The 21,845-nt window shown below is 40.8% G+C and overlaps 1 protein-coding gene across 1 annotated transcript in view; it reads left to right on the plus strand.

The window, feature by feature from the left end:
• BAIAP2L2 (BAR/IMD domain containing adaptor protein 2 like 2) overlaps positions 1-18,868 on the plus strand; it is a 114,449-nt gene extending 95,581 nt beyond the window's left edge. The window contains exons 11-14 of the mRNA XM_069231344.1: positions 2,087-2,155; positions 2,579-2,750; positions 11,345-11,376; positions 12,284-18,868. Coding sequence (XP_069087445.1) covers positions 2,087-2,155; positions 2,579-2,750; positions 11,345-11,376; positions 12,284-12,359 — 349 coding nt within the window. The 3' untranslated portion in view covers positions 12,360-18,868. The remainder of the gene's footprint in view (positions 1-2,086; positions 2,156-2,578; positions 2,751-11,344; positions 11,377-12,283) is intronic.
• Positions 18,869-21,845: the final 2,977 nt, after the last annotated feature.

Here is a 21,845-nt window from a genome sequence, read left to right on the forward strand (position 1 = left end):
TGCCATTGAACACCCCTTCATATCGGGCGACCAATTCTGTTACGGACTCTTGATGAATGCTGAAAGCGAATGTCACAATCGCCAACTCTTCAGCAGCTTTGCATCCCAACAGCATGCCCGTTCCTCCTTCAGTCACATAGACTTTTGCCGTAGTGGACTGTGATCCATGCGCAAGATTGGTTTGGAACATACCTCTCAACGCCAAAGGGGTACTCTGCCCATACACATATACTTTGATGTTTGTCTTGGTTAACGCGAGAGGCAGTGCCATCCGATGATACTCTTCTGCAGCCAAAAGATTTATTGATGCCCCAGTGTCCACTACAGCCACAATACGGTGATCGCCCATCACTATTTGGCACCTTGGAAGAGATGCCTGCTGGGGACTAGAGAGTTTGACCGCAAATAAGGAATGTACCACATGAATCATTGTCTCATCGTCATCCATGTCACTCCCTCGTTCTACTTTTTCTGGAATAGCCTCTTCCAGTGCAACATTGACAGATGCACTTGCAGCTGTCTTCGACCGGAAAACCTTTGCAAAATGATAAATTTTTCCACAGCTGGAACATATTTTTCCTCTGGCTGGGCACTCAGATGACCTGTGCGGTATTCCTCCACAATACCCGCATTGCCTTGTTCGGGCTTTATTCAGCTTTTGTCTGGGCCGGTTACCGGGCGTTGTGGCTACATTGACCACCTCTTCTTTTATGGGTCGTTGTAATGCAGCTTCCATGTGTGAGGCTCTGGCTTTCAACAGTTATTTTGTGCGCCCTAACTGTAAGATATCTGGCAATGATTTTCCAGATTCCTCCAGGATGCGCTCTCGAAGCCTTAGAGATGCACACCCTTGAATGAACTGCCCTCTTACCTCCTCCATTTCGTCATTGAATCGGCACGTGCTCGCCAGCTCTCTCAACCTTAGGTGGAACGCATCCAGCGACTCTTCCATTTGTTGCCTCGCTTGTCTAAATATTAATCTTTCATAGTCTGTGTTGACCATAGGTTCAAAATGCCTGTTAAGTGCCGCTATCAGCGTAGCATGTGTTTTGGGTTCATTCTCCACTAGTTTTTTTGATATCTTGTATATGTCTTTACCACCTATATGGATCAGCAATGCACACTTCTGGTCATCTTCTACCTTGGTGAATTCAAAGAATAGGAGTACCCTTTCTACCCACTCTTTCCACTTTGGAGCCTGGGTAGATGGTGCTCCCTCTACAATGAATGGTTCTACCGGAGGTATTGCGGACATTGTTGCTAGTTGGGTTGAAAAATTGCCATAGACTTACTCCTGCCGTGCAGGTGACAGCGGTATTTATGCAGCGTTTTCTTTCTTTTTTTTAATTGGCCATGTAAACGCTGCAGGAGCACCGCGTGTGATTTACACGTCCGCAGCGAAACACAGCCAGGGGCGAGGGTTCGCGCACCCTCGTCGCCAATTTGTGGTGTTGAGCGCTATGGAAGCCTCAACACCAAAGTTTAATTAACGCGCATGGTGGCCACAAACTCACGCGACACAGTTGTTAGGATTTTAATTGCGGTGTGGTCGAGGAGGGCCTGCCGCGCGTTCAGGGGCAGCAGCACGGATCCTCCGTCTGTCTGCCTGCCGTGTTTGTGCCCCTCCCGGCCACGCCTTTGTTTATTTATAGCTCTGGGGCTCATGCCTCGGAGCAAGCTATTGTGCAATAACATGGAGGGGGAATACTCCCGGAAACACCCGGGGATTCCCCCACAAAACAAAGACACATAGGCTGGTCGGTTACATCACCGACCAGCGAGATTACAATGGCTTCGGGATTACGCTGCCTCAGTATTCAGTGCTCGCACATTTAACTGCAGCTGCCGCTATTCCAGAGGAGAGATTTGGGCACTGGCACGGTTTTATTTGCAAATTAAGCACTGTTTCGAAGCCCCTGTTTCTATCCCTTGGTTACATTTTGCAGAATATTTTATCACGATTTCTTGCAAGTGGGGTTGCGTTCAGTTAACAGTACTTTGGGGGGTTGGGAGTAGGATTTCCGAGTGTATGATGCTGGGTCTGGGGCTCCCTGGAAGTGGTGTGATGTCTGTGTCTCTGCTGCAGGACTGGCTGGTTCCCCGAGGCATATGTGAAATCTCTGGGAGACGAACGAGACGAGGACCTATCCCCAAGGTAAAACTGACTTTTTTGTTTATATATCTCTTTCTCACACAAGCTAACATTTTAGAAGAGGTAACTGCAAGATTAAAAATAAATAATCGGGAGAATGTATGCCCCCCATTGACTTCTATTGAAACAGAGGCGATTTCAGACGGGAGACAGTCAAAATAAAGCCGTTTGTGGCTTCAAAAACCAGGTGTCTCCCGCCTGAATCGGGTCTATTGGCATGTATGATTTCTCTCGTCAGCCCCATATACAACTTTCTTTGTCCACTCCTCACATTTTGACCCCCTTTTAGCCTTTTAGCATCCTCAACCCCAACACTTTGGCCTTCTGTACCCTTATTATGTGCCTCTCCTCACCCTCATTCAGTTCTGCTGTCCCCTCAGCCAGCACCTGGATCTGAGAAGACATCTCCTCTCTGTCTCTCTGCAGGTCCTTCCCTCTGCGTGGCGCCCACAGTGCAGGGACGCTCCTGGACAACTCGAGTGACCTCCCAGTGGCAGACTACCGGGTCACTGCTGACACCATGAGTTCTCGGTCCACGCCGGTCTCCAAGGACAACAGCCGGCGTGGCAGTGTGGCAAGCACCACATCTCAAGGAAGGGTAAGTGTTTTTCAGGTGGTCTCGCTTATCACCTAAGTTCTTTATGTACAGCTCCTTGGAGTGCCCTCTCCATGTAAGGCATTTGTACATTGACCTTGTGCATAGCAAGTTCATCCTGCAAACACTCAAGCATGGTCCCGCAGAGTTCTCAAGCATTCTCAGCTGTACAGCCACCAAGCTGTGGTCGCCAACCCTAAACTTTGATCTTAAGCCTAGAAACACATTGGTAAGGTTTGTGGGATAGCCAATGAAACTGGCACACACACACATATATAAACACACAAATTCTTTAACTGCACATATAGATTGATGTAGCCGGATACATTTTTCAATTCTTTCTATCCATACTACTTTGAAGAACAGAACAAAATGATGAAACATCTGAGAATATAGCAACAAGTAAGACAACCAGGAAATCACACATAAAATTTCACCAGTGGAGAGTGAGGGTGACGAGGTCTATACATGATTCTTTGGGTGGAGCAAACAAGGCATTACTTGTGCCTGCAAGACTGGTCAATTTCTCAATCATTTTTCCTTCTACTTGACTCCAGTCTAGAAGAGCAGAAAAACTGTTTTTGACTCAAACTACATTATGCTCTAGGATCCCTAGGGGCGTTTTAGTGCACACAAGATTTATCAAAAGGTAAATTAAGCTCTTCCTGAAATATGCTAAAGAAAGAGGTTTAGGACTGTGGTCTCCTGACCACCGGAGGGCATGATCATCACTGGGCAACAAAGTACAAGAACTGAGGGGAGCGAACAAGTAACATAAAGGTGTCAGCAACTGAGACCCCTCTTGAAGATCGGAACCAGATTTGGAAAACCAAAGCCTGAGACATTGCACAAACACAGAAGTAGGACTACAATTTCACATCAAAGAATGATTTAAAAGGCAGTGCTGACCAACATAAAAAAGAAACATAAAGAGACACTAAGTGGAATAAATTAAATGTATCACTTATATACAGTATAATCTGTTAACTTGATTTGTGGAGAGGCTGGTGGTAAATCCCGCACTGGACACACAAAAGCTTTTCCTCCCTCTGAGTTCAGTTCTGGCACTCTAAAAAACAGTGCATGTGCTGAATTTAGTGAAATCTGTTGCGACAGATGATTAAAAACACAGGACTGCCAATGTGCTTGGTCACCATACTTTTGAAGAGCGATTCACAGTCTTTATCTTGAAATCAGCAATATGAACCACAGGCACAGAAAGTCACTGAAGATTAGCTGTAAACCAGGACTGCTTTAGTATAACAGATAGAAACTCGAGAATTAGCTCCACACTCACATGCATCTTTGCTCATTCAAAAGGACTCCACTCATGCATCCGACCACCTCAGACACCTTACATATACACAGACATATGTCCAGCCACACTAGGATTCCTGACTCTACCACGTCATAACTGGGCAGAGTTTACAAATGCTTGAGTAATTTACCTCCAGAGGCCTCAAAATACCAACAAACCCTTGAAATGAAAGGATAAACGGAGAAAGGATGAACACCTGAAATTTGAGACTTTTTTACCTGGGTCTCTGAAATGTATATAAGTCATAATGAACATGTGCATGGCCTAACCCTGCATGACTTTTATTTAGTGCCAGTGCTCACCCTGCGTCTGTCCTCCCTCCTCCCTCCCACCTGACAACTTTTCCCTTGTCACTTTCTTCTCTCTACTGGAGGGCCCTACTCATCATGCAACTATTACCTCTTCTGTTGGATCCCTCTTGTTTCGCCATTCTCTTTTCTACCAAACTGCACACATCCCATGTACTTCCTCTCTCATGTCAGACACTCTTTTCTTTCTTTTGGTTTTATAAAACAGTTTTATTGGTTTGACCTTATTCAACAAATATGGCATGTCGTGTTCATTTCACTGATTGTCTACAATAATCTCTCTTGTACCCCTCTCCTCTAGGATCCATCTCATCCTGTTTTTTTCCCTCTTAGAGGATCCACCTTAAACAGTCTCTGTCGTTTCTCCTATAGGAGCATTCACATCCCAACTCTATCCGCTCTCCTAGAGGACCCATCTCACCCGTCTCTCTCCTCTCTCCCGCAGGGTCCCTTTACCATTCTCCTCTCTGCCATGACTTCCCAACCTGAGTTCTGGTGGCTCCAGAATGGCAGCTCCTTCTGTTGACAGGTGGACAGACCAAGTGTGCAGCTCTGCCAGCCAGCTCACTGGAGATGTCAGGCTTCCCAAAGACTTAGCATACTAGGGGATAATAAGTTAGAGGGCTAGAACTCATCTTCCTCCCAGCTCCACATGGATTCAGCACCATTATGGCTGCCATCCTCACCCCTAACCCTGCCAAAACATAATTTACTGAAACATACAAAAAGGGTGGTAACCTTCTTTGCTGGTCATGTACCTTGGCAATGTGTGTAATTAAGGAAACAGGGAACATGTACAACAAGCAAGGGTAGAAATAATTAATTCAGGCAAAGAACAAACTATTATGCTTTGGGTAGTTACATGTGATTGGGGATTAAAGGTAAATTGGTGAAAGTAGTGAAATTCAATTGCATTGTTTCTTACACACGGGCATGATGGGTGAGGGACATCAGGAAGGCAAGAAAAGAGGACAGGGTGAATTAGACTGAAGCACTGATGGAGAGGCTGGGCAGAGATGTGTTACTTTGAATTGACATGGTCACACTTAAAAATCTGGTCCAGGCAATGCAACAAAGGTAATGGGGCAAGTGATGAGGATTAAATTCAAATGTGCAGAGGAAAAGTAAAAAGGGAAAGAGAAGGGATGCTTTAGTGAGTGAGGCAAACCTCACAGATGGCTTTAACAGCACAGTATTTAAATTGTCAAACTATGTAAGGCAAAAAACACAAATGTTGGCTCATTACTAATTTAAACCTAAAGCGATAAGAGCCTGTAATGAAAGCGAAGCCAGAATTGAAAGGAAAGCATCATGTGTCCAGACACTGTTAAAACAGGAAAAGGTGCAGATAGGGTTTTAAAAAACTAGAGTTTGTGGTACCAGCAATGGATACTGTTTCCTTAAGGTGGAATGGTTGCTGTAGGTGTCAAAGATAAGAAAGGGGATGTTGGGGACCTCCGGTTTGAAAAGAGGGGCCATGAAATCCAGCAGTGCAGTATGGCTTTGGCATCTTCTTGGCACCTCGGAAGGGAGGACTGTTTCCTACTGTGATGATGATGGTGGAGAGTGGCGTGCTACGATAGTGCATGCAATAGCAAAGTGAAGTAATGGTTGGGTAAATTATAATGACAGAGAGGTGGGGGAGCAAATAAGCTAGAGAAAAATAGAGAAAGGGGAGAAGTAAAAAGGTGGGGAGAAAGATGGATGAGAAATGAAGAGGGGAGAAGAAGAAATAGAGCAATAAAGAGGGAGACAGGGGAAACAATACCGAGAAATGGACCTACAACACGAGGATGAAGAGAAAGAAACAAAGAGCAAGAGAGATATAAATAAACATGAAAAATCATTGAAGTTTAAAGAAAGAGAGAATGACATAGCGAGGGAGAAAGAAAGAAAAGGGAAAAATTAAAGATCAGTTAGAAAAGAGACATACTGGCCCTTTTTTAGAGGAGTTGGGCTAAAATTAAAGAAGCTCATCCAACTGAAAATCCATTTAAGCCATCTCCCACTACCAACATAAACCACGGCTTCCTGAGGTCCCCTTAGCTCACTGTCATAGGTGCTGACCGAGCTCAAACCAGTCCCACATAAAATTAATGCGATGCGAGAATTAGTTCAAATTCATTCAACAGTAGTTAGTATATATGTAGACATAACATCTAGACAAGGAAACCACAAAAACATACTGCTTAATAAATAAGGCAATCTGAAAGGCAATAATAAATTATGATATAACGTGTCTTAGAATAAAGTAATCTACTAGAATAAATTCAAGTGAATGCTTAACATATTGCAGGGATGCAAAAAAGAAAGAACATTCTGCAAAATAGTTTTACATTTTTATTTTTAGGTCATTTTATGGCCTGAGCTCTGAGATCGAGCATTCAAGATAGCATGTTATACTGGAAAGAGCCAATGAGTTCTCTCAATAATAGAAAGTTTCTTAGGACTGATCAGTTTGAAAGCCATGTCTTTTGATCTTTCCATAAGTGTAGTGGTTATCTTTGGACTTGACACTGTTGCGCTACCTTGAAGTTCTATGCTCCACCTGTGGCAGCAGCACACTGACAAGATTAAATGATTGGAATGACTGAGATGGTCACAAGCATCATGATCCTGTGACCACCAGGGTAAAAGATTTGGTCACCTGATTAAGAACACTTTGATGATGGCCTCTGATAGCTGGCAAACTGTTGGTATGGCTGTCAAGTTTCTTTCAGATACCACACTGGAGCCAGGCTATTGACACAGGAAATGGGGCAAGTTTCAGGCTCTTAGGGATTCAATCAGAAAACCTAGAACCAGACCAAGCTGTATGGACAAGGAAGAACAAAACCATATCGGTTTATTAAAAAGGTACCATTCACTACTGGACATGGATTCTTTACTCTTTCAGGTTTTCATCCATGTGAATGTTTGATTTGTTCAGCATTCCGTCCAACATTTGTTCTTTTTGCTTTTGTTGCCTTAAGTGAGAAGGGTATGCCCAAACGTGGGTCCCATGCTCACAGAGCCACTGGATTCAAGCTAGCCTGGCTGATGGGGGTGATACCCCGAAACTTGTCCCGGGATGCTTGTTTCCATGTCCAGGTGGAACAGACAACAGGCATGTGCAGATCACAGCTTGCCCTACTCCAACAGGAAAACTCTTGCCTAAAAACTGTAATGGCAAGTCCCCTGTAGATAGGAACACAAAAACACCTAATCAGGGTTCAATCTAGTGGGAATAAATTAGTTAAGTGCTGGTTGAGTCCAGTGCCACAATGAGCATGGAACTCACACCTCATCTTATCTGTCAGACTTAGGGTGCCACTTAGGAGAAAAAAGAGATTGGTGGAATGTGTGAATTCATCTCAACCACTGGTCCTTGAGTGGGATACATTCCAGACCAGCCTGTTTTTCTCACTATGCAATAGCAGCTGGGAGTAATTCACGCAGTTCATTCAGCACTTTTTTGTACCTCTTGTTTAGACCTGGAGTTTACTCTGACCATTTGCTTTTGCCCCCTAAATTCTTAAAAATTACATACATATTAGGCCAGATGTATTGCATTGCATGCATTGGTCGCAAAATACTGGTTGCAACTTGTGACCAATAGTTTTGGAAGCAGTGTGGTACTAGGCAAACCGATCTTTGTACTAATAGGTCAGTTTGCGAAATATTGATTCCTAGTGGGTTGTAATTCAATTTACCTCATGAATATTAATGAGGTAGGTTGTAAATTGCCACCCACTAGGGATCGCAGCCAGCACAGGGATGGTGAACTGCTGAGGTCAGGAGACTACTATGTCTCTGACCGCTTTTAAATAAAGCATTATTTTTTTAAAATGCAGTCCGTTTTCCGTATAGGAAAAGAAATGCTTTAAAAAAATGATAAACATTTTACTAACATTTTGTAGAGTAGGCAGTGGCACATGCAAGCCCTTTTCATCTAGTGGTCTGTTGTATTTGGGCCAGCCCAACACAGCACACAGTATATGCTAATCGATCAACCTACCTTTCTATTACTCCTACCGGAGCCTGGAGTGTGCAACATCCGTTGCGGGCATTGCTATCGACCGTCATCTTTACATGGGCTTTTGAAATATTTCAAGATGCCTGCTTGATCATTTTTGAATGGCTTTTGTTTTACTTTTCTACGTTACTAAAAACTATTCAAAGCAAACCACTATTTGCAAAATAGGTACTTAATAAGAGAGAAAATGGACCAACAAAAGCCAGAAATAGAGAAAGACAGAGAAAAGAAAGAACAAATCCTTCAAAGAATGTTATTTTAAATAAGTTCTATTCACAGTACCACCCCAGAGAAAAGAAAGAACAAATCCTTCAAAGACTGTTATTTTAAATAGGTTCTATTCACAGTACCACCCAGGCGCATAATACAGCCCTGTACAAATTGCTGAGATAAATATAAAAAATTGATTGCAATGGTATAAGAAATAAAATTCAGGAAACATTAAGTATGACCGATTGAATTCGGAGAGAGGATTCAGTGTGGAGTTCTTTGGTCCCTTGGGGACACTGTAGTAGAGTAATCGAGTGCCCTCACCCTTATTAAGATCCACACCTCAACTAAACAGTAAATTTTGGAAAATAGAGGACCCAGTAACAAAAATATACTCACACATTGATTATTTCAAAATCAGTCGTGGCTCGTGGGAGGGAAAAGAGGTGGGGCGGGGCAGCACGGTGATGGCGGGGAGGGTGAGGGTGGCACAAAAAATAAATAAAATAAAAATTAAACGTACCTTTTTTCCCACGCCATTTCTCTCTGCTCCTCCGTCGCAGGCTGCAGGCAGGTACAGGATCACAGCCTGCCCTGCGGCCAATCCTGATGCTGCTCAAAGCAGCATCAGGATTGGCTGCGAGTGGCTAGCCAGGGCGCTAAGACAGCCCAGACCGCTGGCCAAACATACTTGCGCACTGAGGGGGAGTGCTCAGCTCTCCCCCTCCGTCTATGTCATGCCAGTGGCCCGCCCACTTTTACAGAAACAACATAATAAACTGAGTTTATTATGTTGTTTCTATAAAGGTTTTGCCGCTTCTGCTGCTGGTGGAGGGGCGACGCTTCTCCGCTCTAGTGGAGGAGCTGTCCCTTTTCAAAATATAAATATGACAAAAATTATGCGATCTGACGAGAAGGGTGTTTGTTACTCTGTTAGTATAAGCAAGCGTTCTATACTTCGAAAGCAGCAGCACCTTTAGTGTGACCAACAAAATGAGTACAAAAATGCAATAGTAGAGGTGTTCCCAACATAGTTCTAGGAGGGCCAGGTCTATGCTAAATTTTCAGGACATCCACATAAAAATAACTCAACAAAATTAAAACATTTACATAGAAAGTGGTTATCTTGAGAATCTGGATTCAGTGCCCGTGGCCGGCATTGGATGCATCTGGAATAGTACATTAGTTTTCGAGAACACACAGGTTCCTTATTTATTTGATAAAGCCACTATGTACTTACACTATCACACTGAAAGCCCAAACCTGAGAATGGCTGGAGCTCTTTGTAGACTCCAGGGCATCAGAAATATAGCATACAATACAGAAAAAGTGTATCTAGCCTAAAATACTGATGAAGTGTTACCACCTTCAACGAGGGATCTCTCAGTCTTCACTGTAGACCACAATTCAACTTTCAGGCCCTGACAAGGAGGGGCCAGTAAATTGGGATCTCTTTGCAAACCTGTTTTCACGGGTATCAGCATCCAGAGCACTGTAGTAGGTAGTACACCCGCGCAGTTACTCCCGGGTTGGATATCAGCTCAAAATTTACTGCGTGAAATGCATGCAGTAAATTCCAAAATATTAAAATTTCACGTGGAAATTACCAGATTCAGCATGTAATTTATCATTTTTCTGAGGAAATGGGGGGTATTTACTGCACCTGATCTATTTCGCACCTCACAGCATTGGTAATCACTGGGTGCAATAGATACCCACTCCTTTCCCTAATCATTCATTATCAGGGCCTAAGGCGAGGGGCACAGTCTTAGGGCATTTAACACCCAATTTTATAGGGACAGACATGGAAACTGAAAGATCATGTGTGCCTTCCAGCTGGGTCCCTGTTAATCCTTGGAAATGTCCTCACCAGGGCTCTTCAAACACTTGTTGTACCGGGTCTCTGAGCGAAGTGACTCCCTGATAAATGTAATAATCTTATGGGTACACCAAAAATGTCAATTCTGGGTCCTTCAGGACTGGATAAATATTCCAGTACAAAATTTCACTCTTCCACGCCTCCTGACAGCACAAAGGAGGTGATACCTATTTTACCTCCAAAGGCCAGATAGATTTCTGAGCTAATCAAAATCAGATGAAGGCCCTGGTGATAGATAACTGGGTACATGATGAGGAGGAGTGAAACACCAGACGTTCAGGCTGCCATCATAAATCCCTCAAAAGTATTATAGAAATATGGGGAGGAGGAGGGGAATAAACAAGTGAGGAAGTGCAAAGGAGGGACAGCGCAGGACAGAGAGTGAGCACTGGTTTGGGTGAGTCTGCTTGTGGTGCTCTGTAGTGTTCCTAACCTCTCTGTGATGCTACTTGCCAGGAGACATGTTTTCTGCACGCTGGATCCCTTCAACAAATGCTCCTGGCGCAAAGATGCATGCTTCCCTTGCATGTAATACCCAGCAATCCCAGTCCCATGATTGGTCAGTACTATGTCATACTTCCAAGCCCATGTAACCATATCTGCGATAGGTGGGTGTGTATAGTTAATCTGAGAATTATCCCCTTCAGAAATCCTTCATTCAGCATCTACTCTTATAAATGGTGTTGAAAGCCACAGAGTATTTTGTGAATGATAAGGTTTGACAAGATCACACGATGATGTCTGACCAATCATAAGGCCTGTTTTGCATCCTCATCCCCCTTGTTTGCCTCTGACCGGCTGTGTCACCTAACAGGTCTCATAATGTTTCTTTACCTAAACTCATGTTGTTACTTTTCTTCATTTCAGTTTTCGGATCACCCCCGTGAGCTCTTTCCCAGGTACAGTGTCCTACAGGTCATGGGTTGTGATTGGCGTGGGAGGATACGGTGTAATAAGCACAGGGGCAAGGATGAGGCATGGAGCATAGGAGATGGCTGGGTGCATGAGAAGCGTGCAGGCATTAGTGGCAGCGGGGAACAAAGAATATATGGATATTGGCACAGAAGCATGTGGGTTGAAAGGCAGCATTGGAGCGTGGAGGGAGGAGTGCAGTAGGTCGTGTGAAGTATATAAGAGTCCTGGGGACATGAGAAAACACTGATCTGATTATATGTAACTTAGGCCTGATTTAGAGTTTGGTGGATGTGGTTACTCCATCACAAGCATGATGGATATCCCGTCCGCAGTATTATGATCCCATTATATCCTATGGGACTTGTAATACAGCGGACAGGATATCTGTCACATTTGTGACATAGTAATCTGTCCACCAAACTCTAAATCAAGCCCTTAATCTCTACATTGCAGGGTACTGATCATTATTAGCTCGACATATACTTACCTACGTGTAACCTAATGGTTAAGTCAACTTTAGTGCAACATTATTGTCATGTCATATAGTAAATGTGATAAAGTGGCTCAGTAGCTGTGGTACCATAGGCAAGGATGGTATAGATTTTTGAGGTATGAGATAGTGATGTGCTATGGAGAAGAAGGCACTGATGTCCAGAGGATATGGAGGTCTGACCCATAGCAAAGCATGGCAGATAGGGACATGAAGGAGTCGGTAAAAGTTATGTGGTAAAAGGTAGAATTAAGCCGAGTGGGAGAGATGGCAGGAGTAACAAGGTTGAGGCGTATCCATGAAATATTCAGAAAATATGAGAGCCTGTGGGAGGAGTTCAATAGAGTACACCTCTATTCATCTCCAGGATTCTCATCTCCTTATCTTTATTTCTCTTCCAGGGGCACCAACCCATTTGCCACTGTCAAACTCCGCCCAACTGTGACCAATGATCGCTCTGCTCCTCTGATTCGGTGAGTGGCGGATCCAGGGTACTCCTCCTAGGCACCATGAATGAGGGCATTTGCACAAGCTCCCCTCTTTTGAAGAGCCTGAACTCTCCACTGTCCAGGAGCTAGAACATCCGATTGTCCTTTAGCCACAATATGGCAGTGTGCCTGATCCGGAAGTTTCCACTCTACACATTTCTAAACAATTTGGCATTCAGGATCCAGAATTCCAAATTGTATATTATCCAGAAGGTTTTATTACTGAAGATACAAAACTCTCCACTACTGAAGATTGAGCCTCACCACTGAGAATGGAGAACTCACAAAATTCTGAATTTTCTGGCATACAAGATGCTGAACTGCCCATCACCCAGGACTCTCTGCTGTCCAGAATCATGAAGTTTCCACACCCCAAAATCCTAAGCTGTCTGGCAACCAAAATTCAGAACTCCTCATTGCCTAGGAACCAGAACACTCCACATGTGAGGATACAGAACTCTCCAAAATTCCAAAGCCTTTAGAATCCTGTATCCTTAACTGTCCATTATGCAGAACTTGCACTTCTTAAGGGTCTGGATGTGCTGACTCTTCACTATCCAAGACCCACAATTATCCACTTTATCAGATTTTTATCTTCTGCCATCGAGGATCCAACTGTTTGTTAAAAATGAATACAATTACCCTTTCCCTGTTCAAACTTCACCTCAAGATCACCTTCCTCTAGAGGATGGCAGGTTCACTTACTCTCAGCTCCAAGATATGGCTATGGATATTTCTCCAGCTCCTAATATTGGTTACTGTGGTCTTGCAGAAGCTCGGTTGTACAGTTGGTGCTGTCTTTTTATGGAGTTGAACTTCAAGTCTAGTCAAATAGAGCATTTCCTACTTTTCACTGGACTAATTCCACTTTTTATAGGTTTCTTTGGGCGTGTTCCTCTTAACAATGTGGCACATGAGGGTCAAAATACCCCATTTTGAAAAGCGTTAGTTTAGGTTTCGAATTTATGAGTCCACGGCTGCCCCACCCTCAGCCCTATTGAACTGCATCAAAAAATCCCCAGAGCTAAGCACTTTCACACGATGGGGGCCCTGGATCCCCACCTGCAAAGGTGCACTCCCATGTAAAAAGAAGGTACACAATGTTAATTACAATCCCTTTTTCATATCTTACAGTAACCAGCAAAATGAACCAGTACTGTGCCAACCAGGTGAAATTACAGTTATTATTGTGTGCAGTTTATTTTCTGCTGTCCCCTAATTTCGGTTTCTTTCGAAACAAGTGAACACTTTCAAGGCAATGACACACCAAAGGCACTAGAACTGATTGTGGAGTACTGAGGTTTGACTGCTTCTCTACAACATCTGCTGGTCAGGATCTCTTAATACCAGGCCTTTTAATTTATCCTTTAACAGATTACAAGCCAAAATGCTCTGTCACAGTAGACTTCAACTAACCAGAGGATTTGATATCTCTGGTCTCATTACAATTTTCTCAGATATGCATTGTCATCTAGCACAATGGGTAGAAAGAGTTATTCAGATGGTCCTATACATTTCCAGGGTGGGCTACTATCCTCAGTAACATGGCTATCAAAGATGCTGCTATCTTACAGAATTCTGTGTTCCTCACTGTCCCATGTTGATTTAGTGGTTCTCTGAGGGCCGTGGCCTAGCACAGGTTATTTCTGACTCTCATGAATAGTTCCTGGGAAATTCGTTTGTAAATTAGCATCAACAAATTAGCTAATGCTAAATGAAACGGGAAGATAAAGTGATAGATTAATGCCTGCATTACATGGCAGTCACACTAGTTAATAAAATTAAAGCACATAAACGTTGCTGGTACTATAAAAAGCAGATGCCTAGAGCAGTAACCATTTTTTGAAAGCTATCTTGCAACTGGGTGTAATTCAGAAAGCATACTGAGAGCTGAAGCTCAGTAACTAGGTCGTGGTCAGCTACTCTGGGCTAGCATCTGTTTTCTGTGAGTTGTGCTGAAACTCAGTAGTTTTGTTATTACTTATTTTGTGTGAGTTGACTTTTTTTTAGCTTTCTTGCGACTGGTTATTTTCTATGAGGTGTAACTCGGTAGCCGTTTTGGAATTAGTTATCTTGTGTGAGCTTCAAATGAGTACCTATTTTGTGGTTAGATGTTAAGTGTGTGTTTTAACTCAGCAGCTATTTTGTGTTTAACTGTTTTGCGATAGCTATTTTTTGGCTGGAACTCAGCAGTATTTTTGTGGTTAACTTATTGGTTTGAGCTGCGACTCTGCAGCTATTTTGTAATTAGCAATTGTCCCAGAACTGTAAAGCAGAAACTATTTTTTAATCAGCTGTTTTGCTTTAGATGCAATACAGTAGCTATACTGTGAGATCTGCACTCATTAGTGATTGTGTAACTCAGCATTAACTGAGTAGCTCTTTTGTGAGTTGTAACTCAGTTGTTTTTTAGAGTGAGCTGTATCGTAGTAGCTATTTCGCCTGATCAGCAATGCAGTCATTACTCTGTATCACATGTTAGCACAGTAACAGTTTTATCTGAGCAGTAACTCGGCAGCTCTTTTGTCTAGGCTATTACACAGTAGTTTCACATGGGTTGTTTCAGACTTGTGCAGTTATACAGTAGCTTTAACCCTGTAATTGATATATTACACTCCATAAACAGAAACAATGTTCTGCTTTCCTTTGTCTTATCTTCCTTGAGGTCAGCATCAGTGGTGCATTGGGTGCTAAAGGCAGCATTTGAAAATGTGTGCATACCCACCCTATAGGTGAGTATAGTGAGTAAGTCTAGGAATCTCCAGGTTTGGGGGATGGATATCATAAAAAGGTCAAAGTGTCCACAAGAAAATTATTTTTATTCTTATTCAGTGCTGCTTGCATGTCTAGCTAGCTTCCTCAGTGAATCCACCCTAAAAGCAGTCTCCTGTCCCACAGCCTACTGGTGGTTTTCCCAATCCAGCCCTGGGTAGCAAGCATCAGAAAAGTAACATGAGCTTTGCAGATATGCTCACCGAGAACTGATGCTCACACTGATGTTCCCAAGAATCAAGACACCTGTTTTTTGCCTTTGGCAAGTAGTTATGAAAGGCCAGATGAACAATCATCCTTGGATAGAAAAGCTTTGAGGTATTCTCACAGGGGTTTTATGGAAATATGTGTGCAGACAAGCATGTTCAACTACAGTGCCTTTATGCAAGAAGTGGCACATAGAAATTCTGCAATATCTAAGGCAGCAATGTTGTCATTGCAAACAAAAATCTCACGATTGTGATCGTCAAGATTGCCAATTAGGCTTAGGGGCATATTTTCACAATACAACTCGTGAGTGACGCTTAACTTCCCACCTACCAGGGTTGGTACTGGGAGCAAGCTAAAAGAGTGGGAATATCTGTGTGTTATGTGATCAAGAGCATGAACAAGTTACCTTTAAAGTATCCATACATCCAATATCACTGTGGTATACGTCGGCTTTGGTTATCACACTGCCTTTTCAGCTCATATCTTACAAGCTTAGAGAAAAGATAGATTACGGGTCTTAGTCAACTTGAGATTCTGAGTTGAAAGAAAAACACGGATAAACTTGCAAAGGATCATTACACTGCTGGTTTGCAATACTTGTGTCATGACATCAAATGATCTATGTAATGGTACCATATATCTAGGTAATATCATTAACGTCTTTATAATAATACCCAACTGTCTCATCATAATATGGCAATGCTTGTGAAATAACATTCAAATTGCTGTGCAATAATTTTCAGATCACAATCCTACACTTTTCTGTTAGTAACATTTGTGTATTTGTAATACTTTTTATTCTTGTGCAACAACAAATACATCCATGTGTAATATCCTTCACATTTGTCGAAAAAGCTTTCACAATATTGGCAAAGTTATGCTCATATCTTCGAGTAATAACAATTTTGATGGAATAAAATGACATCTCTGCGTACTAACATTCATATTTCTTCCTTCATAACTCGCAATAATATACACAACTCTGGGCAAAAAAGTAATATATTGTGGTAGTTGTGTTTATCAAAACCTTCATACTTCTGTGATAACATTCACCTTTCTGACAATAACATTTACATCTTGTTGTAAGAACATCCACATCTTGCGGTCATTACACACACATCTCATTATCATTTTATTAACATTTCTGCATAATAACATTCACCTCTCTAGGTAATATCATTCATATCTCAGTGTAATAACATTTGCATGTCTGTAATAACACTTAAATCACTATGACATACCATTGATATGTTTGTGTTAGTACACTTAAAACTCTCTGCAATAATATTCCTAATTTTGTGTTACAACAATGAAGCAACTATTTGAGAAGATTCACATCTTTGTTACCACCCACTTCTAAGTGTTATAACATTCACATACCAATGTAATAGCATTAATATTTTGAGGTATTAAAATAAACATCACTATCATTGTTCATACGTGGGTAACAAGAGTCACATATCTGCGTAATAACATTCATGCTTGGTTTACCATTCCCATTGCTAGATAATAACATTCATATCTAAATAATAACATTAACCACTCCCTGTAACAACATTTTTATCTGTATGCTAACTCACCATGTTTGCATTTTAGTGTCCTTTTGTAACTTGGGATGTTTTCTGAATGTGTGCAATATGCAAGTGGGTTGGGTGTGGCAAGGCTGTGGTCTAAACCTCTTGCATGAACAATGTTAATATAATGATTCTGTAAATAAAATAGAAGTATTCCCAGATTGTGCATCAGCATTCAGGGTCTGTCAAAATGTAGCCTCAAATAAAAGGGAAGTACGGTCCTGTTTGTGTGTATAGTTATACTGTGGAGTCCTTATATACGTGCATAGGCCAATAGGGAGACCTTACATATGTGTTGAGAAGCACTGAGGAATCCTATATGTTTGTATAGGAGAACTGGAAAGATTCTGGGTTTAGAAGGGCAACAAGGATGCCATATAGAAAGACCAGGTCTGGATGCTTTTATTACAAAAATACAGTGGTATGAAAACACATTTCACAAGACCTATTTTATGGTTTCCTATGAAATATACATTTCATCTTCATGATGATAGTCCCCAAACCAATCTGCAGAGATTTGCCACTGTCAAAGCTATTAGGATTATGTTGCATGGCAGAACAAATTATGCAGCAAGGCTACCTAGATGTGCAGCAAATATATGCAAATTATCCAACACTTTCTATCTCAGTACTATTTCGATCCACTTTCTTTAGCTAGAAACAATATTTTTTGTGAAACCTGCAAAATGTGCAAATTTTATAGCAAATGAACTGCATTCATACTTGTGGAGTATATGCTGCAGCCACAGAATTGTATACATCCAATGGTTTTCAGCACTGTCTATTGTTATATAACCAATTTATTCAGTAAACAAAACCTAAACACTGTCTGTTTACTTTTAATTTAAAAAATCTACATTTTCCACATATTAGTGTCTTATTTTAATTCAATTAGTTATTTAATCTTGTTTCATTTGTACACCAAATTCTATCTTCCTTTCAATAAAAAGAAATCCAAATATTAGCTCATATTATACAATCTTGTTTAAATACCAATATTAATTTCCATCCAAAGCCAAAAATTCTTCCATTGCTTGAAACACTGCTATGACTTTTCCCCCATGTGAACTCAATGTATGTTTGCCCACTGGAAGTGCTCCACATTTTTTCACAGTCAGCAGAGCCTACTAAGGGTTGCTTTCAAAGAGCAGCTACTCCCGCAGATAAGGTGGCTTTTGCCCCTTCACAAGGAAATTGACAGACTATGATGGATTAAACCTTGGTGCAGGAGAACAAGTCTTTTTGACTTCTACCATTGAGGAACAGTGTTCTGGCATCCTTAGGTGATAGAAACTCATTACCCCATAACTGTGGCCTTTCACCTCTCCCTGCAAGTATGGCATGATAAAACTTTATTATGTTAATTTAGTCAAATCTTTTACAATACATTTGCAGTATAAACACTAAGAAAATAGATTTGTTTAAAAATACTTGAGTTAAATACAATGGATCTTATTCAAGTTGCCCTGGTATTGTGAGGTAGTTGTATATTTGGGAAACGCATTTCATTGTGCAACTAATTATTCTGTCAGTGAGTCTGCAGAAGGTCAGCTGCGTGGCTTCTTTTATTGTTCGTATGCCATTTGATTGAAATAAAGCTTGAAGACAAAGTACATGAAAAAGAGTTTCCTCTACTGTGTGACAATCTGTAAAAATCTTAGTAAACACTTAGGGCCTCATTATGAGTTTGGCAGAGAGGATTACTCCATCACAAATGTGACGGATATTTTGTCCGCCGTATTACAAGTTCCTTTATATCCTGTCCCCCTCCAGAAAGTTCCTCAGCTGGTGGAGGCTGAAATTTAATCTTAATGAGGATGTTTACTAATTGGTTTTACAGATGAATTGTATGTAAATAAATGTTTTAAAGTATCCTTTCCTGTTAATATGTACCCATGAAAGAAATGTATCGATGAGGTGCTGAGAATCTTATTTAATAAAGATGGCAAATGATTTGTGTATAATTTATCCAGGCTAAGCAAAATCATTTAATTCAAATGAGGGACCCGTACAATAATTTTGGAACAATTTTGTGGTTGCTGCATATATTGTAGGGCAGATGGTGCCTTCTCCGTGTATGTTAGAAAACTGTTTAAATCAGTACAGATTGTCTAGCTTCTAGTGACCAGATTTGTTGTTTGGGTCTTTTAATTTAGGTTACGCTCAATTTCCAACAGAAGGCATGGATAAAATAGGACTTGTTTAATGTTGATGTTGTCTAGAGGCCATTTAAAATTACTTTTAGTGCCTGCAAAATATATCATTTTAGTTTTCAAATAATTAACTTTCAAGGTGTTTTGCATTATTATATTTGATTGCATATTTGAGATGAAATTGAAGGCCTTCTTGAATTTGTGAAAGGATGTTCCACGTATCCGTGTTTGTCAAATGATCTATCGCTGTGCAATTTAATTTTGGTGGAGAGCCATTCTAGTGGTCCAAAACTACTGGTAGGTCAGCAACATAGAGCCACAATACATTCTTCATAAATGCTGTTTACTGTCTGTGTTTTTGGTTTTAAAGCCAACTCATCAGAAACTATGACAAAGAATTGTGTCTTTGTGCAACTAGGTTATGAGTTATAACAAGGCTTGATCAATATGTCAAGATGAACGTTTCGGCCATAGATGGTTTCTGCCCATTCTGTCAAGGGTTGTTCACCAGTCTATAAAGCAAACAAAAAGTCTCTGATCATTCTGTTGAATAGCTCTATTAGCCATTACCTGTGGGGCCACAATGTTGTCAACTGTGGAACACTGTTCTCTAAATCCAGTTTGGAAAAAGTCAATAATATTGTTATCAAATGCTGTTTAAAAAAAATGTATTTATTAAGATATTGGCAAAGATTTTGCCGTCTGTGTCAAGTATTGAAATTAGTCAATAACTATTTGGATCTGATTTTGGTCCACGTTTGTGGAAGGGTTGGATAATGCAGCTGTTCCACAAACACAGTATTTGGCCAAATGTTGGTGAATTAGAATGACAATGTAGTACTGCAATTTCTGGGATCTTTCCTTATTAGGGTCAATGGAATCCCATTTGGTGGTTGAGATGATCTACATCCTTTAACTATGCCAGTATTCTCTTTTTGTGAGCTGTAGCAAGATTCATGTGGACCGAATTTGAGGTGAAACGTGAAAGTTAGAGAATGGCCATACAATTCACTTATGTGATTTTCTAATCCGAATAATCATTGCAGTAATAAGTATAACATGTTTTTTGTCCTGACAGGTTCCTTGGCATCTAACTGTCAGAATCCTCTACCTTAGCACAGAGTATTGCATGTACTTTGGTCCTGAGGTGGAGTTTTAGAGTCTTCATTTCATGATATCTATTAGTGGACTGTGTTTTCTTTAACAACATTGTCTTAGGCTTTCTCTATATTTTCTATTATCTAGATGTGTTAAGCTATCTTGTTAACCACTGGTATAATTACATTGCATGATTTACCCCTTTTTTGTGCACTGTAGAGAGAAAGATTAAGGTATTTTCTAATAGATTTTCCAAAAATGTGTTGTTTCCATGTTGCTTGGGTTAGGGTTAACATTTCACATAAAATCTTGACTGTGTAGGCTGTTAATTACACAGCCTACACAGTCAATTAAGTTAATTACTTAATGTGATGTTCCAAATTATTTTATTAGGGCCGGCTATTGTGTTTTGTTCAGTATTGAGGTTTTTAGCTTCGTTGAACTGCTGGAAGAGCCATGTGAGAATAAGATGTGGATGATGGTCACTTTCACTGCTATTAATGATTTTACAGTCGTCACAATGCCCAATGATAGAAATAGAGTGTGATGACTGATAAATAAATTGAGCAGGTTGTTCCCTTTCTTTCATTCAAAAATGGTAGCCTAAATTATAAAGCAAAGCTACATTAAAGCTCCTAGATGATTTTGTTGAATAGAGTCTGTGGAATGGATTGTTCCACTGAAGTTGCCTGTTGTGTCACTTTAAAAAAAATAATTTGTTAGATTCTGACTTCCTTCTGTGAGGTTCTCAACCAATGAGGTAGTTTTGACACTCTTTGGAAATATTTAGATGTCAATAACCAATAGCTCTCTTTGTTACTATTTTGTATTTTTGGTGCAGAGTGTGGCTTGCATTGTGAACTAAGTTTACTTTTGAAGTATAGACCATTTTACTGATCAATATAGGTCTTCCCATTGTACTCTTAAATGTGGATGCTAAATGTGCATAACATTTGGAGAGATGAAGAGCATTCGTATTCATGTCCCTGTAAACAGATGATGTGGTATTAACTAAGGAAATTTAACAATGCAAAGCTATGCATGCTTATCAAAGCCAGCAATAGTCCAAGAACAAATTAGCGTCTTCTTGGTTGGGCATAGTGATAGATGGTTAGGAATAGGATATCACTTTGTTAAAGGACTAGTTCCCCGACACAGTGATAGTTAAATTGTCTACTTTATTGTTTTGAAATAGTTAAGGACCTTTATAATTTTTAGTTTTGGTCTGGTCAAAGTAAGCTTTGGGCTAATTAATGCCTCTCTGTTCCTGCCCGAGAAGGATAGTGTATCTTTGCTTAGGGGCAGATTTCAGTAATATGCACTAGTCAGCTAGTTTAGGTTTCCTTTTCTCAAGCTGTGTTAGCACGCTACTAGCTGACCATGGTGTACAAGTAAATTCTCTGCTATGTTTCTTGCTAAGGATCAATTCAACTCTTAAAATCTTGACAGTTTATGTTGTGAGTAGTTCTAGAATATTTTTAATGAATCAATAGGTTATTAGGGCCTTCTGAAATCTAAGTGGGCTGAAAATCTAATTCTTCATTATTGGAGGTAGACTGAGTGCAAGGAATCCTTAAAGTAGATATAGCATCATTGGCATTCTTGTGTAAATAAGTTTGTATTCCTTCTTGAAATTCAGAAGTGTTCTGACAACATCGTCAGTTAGCA

The sequence above is a fragment of the Pleurodeles waltl genome, chromosome 4_2 (assembly GCF_031143425.1).
Source record: "Pleurodeles waltl isolate 20211129_DDA chromosome 4_2, aPleWal1.hap1.20221129, whole genome shotgun sequence".
In the NCBI taxonomy this organism is placed as follows: Eukaryota; Metazoa; Chordata; class Amphibia; order Caudata; family Salamandridae; genus Pleurodeles; species Pleurodeles waltl.